We start from the raw sequence: 8,526 nt of genomic DNA on the forward strand, positions 1-8,526 counted from the left end.
ACTCCTTTTTGTATTTTTCCAATCTGCTCAAGCAGTGCAGATGTGAACGTGGATAAAACATTAGTGGTGTTTGAGAGTTTGGAAAAACATGGACGTTTAAGTATAGCTGAAAAGTTGGATCTTTGCTCGGCTCCGGTCGTCAGAACAGGTTGAACGGTCGTCGTCGTGTGCTGAATACTGAACTTAGAACAGAGTTTGTTCTTGGGTCTATAACCAGTCGGGCAAGCTGACGCGCTTGGACCAGAGATATAAGGTTTACCGGTTGTACTTGCGGGTCCGTAGAAACAAACGATGAAGTTTTGTGGGAAAGGGAGTACTGCTGGTCCTTTTACTCTTTTGCATGCCGTAATACTGCAACCAACAGCGTACGATTGCGCCCTTATAATTTGCTTGTATCTTTCACAGTTACCCCAACAAGAATTAGTATTATAAGTATAGCTATTTTTCTGTCTTGTCCACCCGGCAATTGCCTTTACCAAGAGGCTGGAGAAACTTGACCTACTTCCCGATATCGCAATAGTTCGAACTACGCTTGGATATTTCTTTGAACTGTTAATGTAAGCATCGCTGTCATCATATTCGCATTTTTTGGTATAATTATCTGCCATTTCAGCAAGCACCGGATCCCAAATCACCTCCAGCATGTTGCTTGCAGTGGGTTCAACTGATCTTCGAATTTCGTTAAGTTTTTCCACCGCTGTTGTAATATCGGCATCTGATAGAACTGCTGTTACAGACTCATGCTTACTAGCGGTCGTTGGTTCGAATAGAGTTAGAGGTTGGACGGTGGTCGTGTACTGAATATTGGAGTTAGAACAGAGTTTGTTCTTAGGTTTATAACCAGCCGGGCAAGCTGACGCGCTTGGGCCAGAGATATAAGGCTTACCGGTTGTACTTGCGGGTCCATACAAACAAACGATAAAGTTTTTGGATTCAGAAGAATATAGTGTTTTTAGTTTTTTGCATGCGGTGATACTACAACCAAGAGCGTACGACTGCGCCCAAATAATTTGCTTGTAGCTTCCACAGTTACCCCAACAATGATCATTTCTGTAAGTGTAAATGTGTCTCTCGTCTGCCCACCCTGTAATAGCCTCTGTTAGCTGACCAGTGAAATTTAATTGCCATTTGCTCATGACCACAGTATAACCAACGCTTGAATAGGTGGTAGAATCGCTGTCACCGCCGTCAAGTATACATGACCGGCTATAATTATCTGCCATTTCAGCAAGCACCGGATCCCAAATCATCTCCAGCATGTTGCTTGCAGTGGGGTCAACTGATCTTCGAATTTCGTTAAGTTTTTCCACCGCTGTTTTAATATCGGCATCTGACAGAACTGCTGTTACAGGCTCAGGCTTACCAGCGGTCGTTGGTTCGAATAGAGTTAGAGGTTGAACGGTGGTCGTGTACTGAATATTGGAGTTAGAACAGAGTTTGTTCTTAGGTTTATAACCAGTCGGGCAAGCTGACGCGCTTGGGCCAGAGATATAAGGCTTACCGGTTGTACTTGCGGGTCCATACAAACAAACGATAAAGTTTTTGGATTCAGAAGAATATAGTGTTTTTAGTTTTTTGCATGCGGTGATACTACAACCAAGAGCGTACGACTGCGCCCAAATAATTTGCTTGTAGCTTCCACAGTTACCCCAACACTTATTACTGGCATACCTGTAGTGAGATTTATCTCTTCTCGCCAACAACGTAATTGCTTTTGTTAAAATGCTAGAAAAACTTGATTTTCTCATTCCAAATAAGGCGGTATTCCGACCAACGCTTGAATAACCGATAGAACTGCTGATGTAAACATCACTGTCGTCAAGTACGCATTTTTGGGTGTAATTATCTGCGCTTTTAGCAAGCGCAGGGTCCCAAATCATTTCCATCATGTTGCTTGCAGTGGGTTCAACTGATCTACGTAGCTCATTGTGTTTATCGAGCACCGCTTGGATGTCCGAAGCTGACAGTATTGCTGCTTTGTTAGACTCAGGCTCTGTTGTACTTGTGGGTTCGGGTGTAGTCGGGGGACTAACTGTAGTGGGGTACGTATTATTAGACTTGGAGCATAGTTTGTTCTTAGGCTCGTATCCGACCGGACAAGATGACGCGCTCGGGCCAGAAATATAAGGTTTTCTCATTAAATCAACTGGTCCGTAGTAACATGCGATGAGGTTTTCAGGACCAGCAGAAAAACTCGGTGATTTTAACATTTTACATGCTGTAATGCTACAACCTATACCGCGCATCTTTGCCATTACGACTTGCTCATAAGACCTACAGTTTCGAAGTCTGCAAGTACTATTTCTATAAATATAATATGGTTGTTCTGCCGGCCAATGAGTAATTGCTATTGTTAGCAAGCTAGAATGTGTTGGATTCTTTTCGTTTGCTAAGGAGTTCATACCAATTTGTGAATAGTCATTTAGAGGTTTCAAAACGAGAAAGCCATTATATTCACACTTTTGTGTAAATTCCCTTGCCACACGAGCAAGCGCTGGATCCCAAGCAACTTCAATCATATTACTTGCAGTGGGTTTAACAGACCTTCGAAACTCGTTGTGCAGGTCGACTGCCGTTTTAATATCCATATCCGATAGCGTTGCTGTTACGGCATTAGGCTCAGTAGCGGTCGTGGGTTCGGCATCTTTTAACCGTGCATTTCCATAACAGAAGCTCATAGTCAGGAAGTAGCATATAGCAACATGTAGTAACTGCATCCTAAGGTTAATTTCGTATCCAAAGAACTTATGTTCTACATTAAAAATAAAGATACTGTATTAAATGTAGTGTCCTGTGGTGTAAGATGGGACACCTTTGGCACATAACAGACACATATCTTGATCGTGTTTTAAACAAGTAACAACAGCCTATGGACTTAAGAGTATAGGGTTTTTTACTTCTTTGAATGTTCTTTGTTTACTATCAACTGAGTCGAGAAAATAAAATGAAAACGTGTCTCCTCTTTCCCCACCCTACTAATGAAACCCTTTACTATTAAACCTCACATAGACTTTTTCTTTTCAGTATCTTGTTACATATCAATAACATAGAATTATACAAAATATTACTATGCAGATTCTCAATTTGCTCTTCGTTAAAAAACAGTTCATTGGTTGTACTGGCACCTTACATATATAAACCAACACAGCATCTTAATGTAAAATCTTTTACACAGTTTTTAGCTTACGTTACCGTCTGTTAAATTAAACAACTTTGTATAGGAATCATATTCGTTCAAATTTGCATTGTCTACGTTACGATACTGCAGCATACAGCTTAGTATGATTCAATAAGTCAATCAACCAGAAAAAAACAATGGGGTGCGCACGAATATTTAGGCAGGTACGGATATTCACAGTGTTAATAATGGTATATAGCATCCATACCAATTGAATATTGTTAATATATTTATATGTACTGGTTTACTGTGCTTCGAGCACAGATATATTTTATAGGTTATCTTAATTTTACTTATTGCATAAATATTGAATCTTAAACAGCTGTGTTGCGTAACTATTACATAATCATAACTGCTTTTATATGATTGATCAACACTCTTGAGTTTTTCCAACGGGTACAGAAAACTATTTGCCCAGTAATAATTGTCTACACTCTTGTATTTGATATTACATTTATTGTTTTGCTAAAAGATAGTATTTTCCTAAGTTTTTTAGATCAATCGCTGGAACATTGGTAACAAAAAATATAGACAAATCATGGAAACAACATTAGTAACAAAATTTGGACAGAACATGGACAAACCACGAATAAAACATAGACAAATTTGTACAAAACACCGACAAAGCATGAACGAAACGTTGACAAAACATAAATTGGAAAAACATTGACAGGAAAATAAAAATAAAATGCTAACAATATTTTTAAAGAGCCCCAATTAATTAGATGGGCTTTCAAAGTCAAATTTTTAAAGAGCCCCAATTAGTTAGATAGGCTTATAGAGCTGAATTTTTAAATAGCCCCATATAGTTGGCTGGCCTTTGAGGATTTTTTTTAAAGGGCCCCAATTAATTATAGTTAGATAAGCCCCAAGAGTTAAGTTTTTAAAGAGCCCCAATAACTAGATAGGCTCCCATGGTTAAAACGAGCCCCAAATAATTAGATAGACTTCCAGGGTTAAAAAGAGCCTTAAATGTTATACAGAATCCCAATAAATTGGATTGGCAGCTAGAGTTGAGTTTTGAAAAAGACCCACTGCGATTTTTACAGAGCCCAATTAATTAGATATAGGCCCCCATGGTTAATTTTTTAAGGATCCCTAATTCATAAGATGGGCTCCCAATAAATGAGTAGGCTCCTAGGCTCTCAGGGTTAAAAGCCCAAAATTAATTAAAAGTCCAAAATTAATTAGACAGACTCACAAATAGCGGCTTTCTTACCTTCAGTGTTTCTTCTTTTCCTTAGCATCTGTAGAGGTTTCTTCACCAGTAAAAACTTCTTTACAAGAGTTAAAGTGTGTACATTCCATTGTTTTTAATTTTAAGATTGTGTACATTCATATTGTTTTCAATTGACAAAATTTATTTTAAGTTTAATTTGTAAATGCATAGTTTATTTTAGGGTGGTGAGAGACGTTACACCGTTAGCACAGATCTAATTAAATATCCTGTTCGAGTTTTAAACACTTAATGTTAAATACAACTAATATCTATTTTTAGCAGATCTACGACAAGGGCTTCAGAAGTCTAGAAAGTTTAATTTTCCTGAAGCTTGATGTGGCTGGCTTTAAGAAGCTCGAAAAATTTCTATTCTAGCACATGTGCATATAGTAATTATAATATTCCACCGGTAATATACTAATAAGTGGTTTAAGTTTGTCAAGAAAAAAAATTCTTTGCAGAGTCAAGAACATGTTTGCGGGGTTATTTATTATGTATGAAACACATGGTACACAATACAGTAATAAATTTAGTTCTGCTTCACACTGTGTGGTTTCATAAAACTTAATTGCAGATTAACTTAAAATTCTAAAGAGCCCCAATTAATTAGATAGGCTCAGGGTTAATTTTTTCTCCAATTAATGGGACTCGGGGTTAATTTTTTTAAAGAGCCCCAATTAATTAGGTGGGCTCAGGATTACACTTTTTAAGAGCTCCATTTGATTAGATAGGCTCAGGGTTACAGTTTTTAAAGAGCTCCAATTGATTAGATATGCTCAGGGTTAATTTTTTTAAAGAGCTCCAATTAATTAGTTAGGCTTAGGGTTAATTTTCAAGAGCTCCAATTAATGAGATAGGCTCGGGGTTAATTTTTTTAAAGAGCCCCAATTAGTTCTAGATAGGCTCAGGCTCCCAGGGTTAATTAAAAAAACAATTAATTAGATGGAGTCTAAAAGTCCGAAAGAGCCCCCAGTTAATTAGATAAGCTCCTAGGGTCTCCTAGGGTTAGTTTTTGGTTTATTTAAAGAGCCCAGAACATTTAAATGGGCTTCCACGGTTAAATATTTTAACGAGCCCCACTTAATTAGATAGGCTTCCAGATATCTACTTTCTTACCTTCAGTGTTGCTTTTCTTCACCAGCACGAAAACTTCATTACAAGAGTTAAGAGTGTGTACATCCACATTGTAAGAGTTTGTACATCCGTGTAAGAGTTTGTACATCCGTATTGTTTTTAATTAACAAAATTTATTTTAGGGTGGAGGAGACGTTACACCGTTAGCACAATTTATTTTAGGGTGGAGGAGACGTTACACCGTTAGCACAACTTATTTTAGGGTGGTGGGAGACGTTACACCGTTAGCACAATTTATTTTAGGGTGGTGGGAGACGTTACACCCAACGGTGTGAGAGACGTTACACCGTTGGCACAATTTATTTTACGGTGGGGGAGACGTTACACCGTTGGCACAATTTATTTTAGGGTGAGTTTTAAACAATTAAAAATGTTTCTGTAACAACTAATATCTATTTTCTGTAGATCCATAACAAATGCTTCCGAAGTCGTAGATTGGGCAATTCAAACTACATTAAAACCAGATAAAATGTTCCTGGAGCTTGATGTGGCTGGCCTGGACAAGCTTGGTAAAGTTCTTTGAAGTAATTTACTAACATCAATTGTGCCTCTAAGTACATGTGCATACAGTAATTATATTAGTCTATCGGTAATATAAATATACTATACTATAATAAGTTTTTAAAGTTTGCGAAGATTTTCGCAGTTAAGAATTTTTTTTGCAGGGTCAAGAATTTTTTTTTGGAGGGTTTTTAAGTATGAAGCCTACACATAGTACACAATAACAATACAGTAACAAATTTAACACCAGCGTGTAGGTCAAAAAAAATCGTTTTTTGAAACAGTAAGTGCCTGGTTTTAACTGAAAAATAATCCAGTTTTATCGAATTATGTGGTGTAGAACTTAACTGCAGTTTCAACTTGAAATCCAACACTTGAAAATGTAATTTAAAATGTAATTTGTTATGAAAATTAAATTCCTTTTTTCTTCACCGATGGAAATTTTCTTTTACTAATTTAACATTAAATTGTTAGAAATTCCTGACATGAGGATATCGTTTGTTTTTAATTTTTATTAACTACAGCATTTTTAATACGCACAGCTCTTTTGTTGTTATGGTATAAAAACATTTTATTTGTTCATTAATTGCAAACACCAAAATATTGCAAAATATTGGTAAGTGAAATATTAAGTAATGTTTTTTAACGAACAAGCGAGTCTGTATGTTACATGCAAAACCAGCAGAATGTAACAATAATATTTCGCAAATGGGTCTTCCGGTAATTAACATTTATAGCACAAACATTTGTGCCAATGTCTATGGCAAGCAAAATCTTGGTACAATAAAGCCTTTACCAAAATAGCCATTTACTTGGTGTTTATTTTACAGCGAAGATTCCAACCACGCCCAGGAGGCTACTTCGCCTGTGGTCGTTGAGGTTTTTTTTACCAGGACCTCTCGCCAGTAGCCCTAGTTATACCTGGTCCTTGATTCTCTTTAGTTTCACCTTGATTCTTTTTAGTTTCAAAAAGAATCAAGGCCCGCTAGGCTTTACAGCGAAGATTCCAACCACGCCCAGGAGGCTACTTCGCCTGTGGTCGTTGAGGTTTTTTTTACCAGGACCTCTCGCCAGTAGCCCTAGTTATACCTGGTCCTTGATTCTCTTTAGTTTCACCTTGATTCTTTTTAGTTTCAAAAAGAATCAAGGCCCGCTAGGCAGCAACGATGCCACCCAACGGTTTTAGAAAAGCGAGCGACCGCGTAGAAAAGCGAGCGACCGCACAATCACACAACCAAGAACTGCAACCTGGACTGACCGTCTCATAAACTGAACTTACACCTCCCAACACACCATCGTTATACGTGGCTTACCGCGTTAGAAGGCGTACTGTGAGAAATTGACACAGGACACAAGAAAATGGACACGGCAAACACTTCTGACCTGGCATTGGCTGATCCAATGATTTAAGATATGAAAATATAGAAGGGGTGAGCTGTAGCACCTAACCATTTGCAACACATTTGTTTGTATGAAATGTTTAAATGTGAATTTGTGTAAATTAAAGTTTCGAACTGTAAATTCTGAGTCAATGGTGTTGGACAGTGTAGCCAGATCCCTAATTGATTATCAGAGTTGAACTTTTTAAAGAGCCCCAATCGATTAGATAGGCTCAAAGTTGAACTTTTTAAAGAGCCCCAATTGATTAGATAGGCTCAGAGTTGAACTTTTTAAAGAGCCCCAATTGATTAGATAGACTCAGGGTTGAACTTTTTAAAGAGCCCCAATTGATTAGGTAGGCTCAGAGTTGAACTTTTTAAAGAGCCCCAATTGATTAGATAGGCTCAGGGTTAAAGATCACTTTTTAAAGAGCCCCAATTGATTAGATAGGCTCAGGGTTGAACTTTTTAAAGAGCCCCAATTGATTAGATAGGCTCAGGGTTGAACTTTTTAAAGAGCCCCAATTGATTAGATAGGCTCAGGGTTGAACTTTTTAAAGAGCCCCAATTGATTAGATAGGCTCAGAGTTGAACTTTTTAAAGAGCCCCAATTGATTAGATAGGCTCAGAGTTGAACTTTTTAAAGAGCCCCAATTGATTAGATAGGCTCAGAGTTGAACTTTTTAAAGAGCCCCAATTGATTAGATAGGCTCAGAGTTGAACTTTTTAAAGAGCCCCAATTGATTAGATAGGCTCAGGGTTGAACTTTTTAAAGAGCCCCAATTGATTAGATAGGCTCAGAGTTGAACTTTTTAAAGAGCCCCAATTGATTAGATAGGCTCAGAGTTGAACTTTTTAAAGAGCCCCAATTGATTAGATAGGCTCAGAGTTGAACTTTTTAAAGAGCCCCAATTGATTAGATAGGCTCAGGGTTGAACTTTTTGAAGAGCCCCAATTGATTAGATAGGCTCAGGGTTGAACTTTTTAAAGAGCCCCAATTGATTAAATAGGCTCAGAGTTGAACTTTTTAAAGAGCCCCAATTGATTAGATAGGCTCAGAGTTGAACTTTTTAAAGAGCCCCAATTGATTAGATAGGCTCAGAATTGAACTTTTT

General features: G+C 37.6%; 1 protein-coding gene and 1 long non-coding RNA gene across 2 annotated transcripts in view; one reads left to right on the top strand and one right to left on the bottom strand.

Moving 5' to 3' along the window:
• The window catches only part of LOC113474174, a 3,337-nt gene extending 550 nt beyond the window's left edge, over positions 1 to 2,787 (bottom strand). The window contains exon 1 of the mRNA XM_026834085.1: positions 3 to 2,787. Within this exon, the coding sequence (XP_026689886.1) occupies positions 3 to 2,717 (2,715 nt within the window). The 5' untranslated portion in view covers positions 2,718 to 2,787. The remainder of the gene's footprint in view (positions 1 to 2) is intronic.
• A 2,679-nt stretch (positions 2,788 to 5,466) lies between these two features.
• LOC113474166 lies at positions 5,467 to 6,514 on the top strand. Its single transcript, XR_003395820.1, has 3 exons — positions 5,467 to 5,583; positions 5,937 to 6,040; positions 6,197 to 6,514. It is a non-coding gene; the product is annotated as an uncharacterized LOC113474166 (long non-coding RNA).
• Positions 6,515 to 8,526: the final 2,012 nt, after the last annotated feature.

The sequence above is a fragment of the Ciona intestinalis genome, chromosome 4 (genome assembly GCF_000224145.3).
Source record: "Ciona intestinalis chromosome 4, KH, whole genome shotgun sequence".
NCBI lineage: Eukaryota > Metazoa > Chordata > Ascidiacea > Phlebobranchia > Cionidae > Ciona > Ciona intestinalis.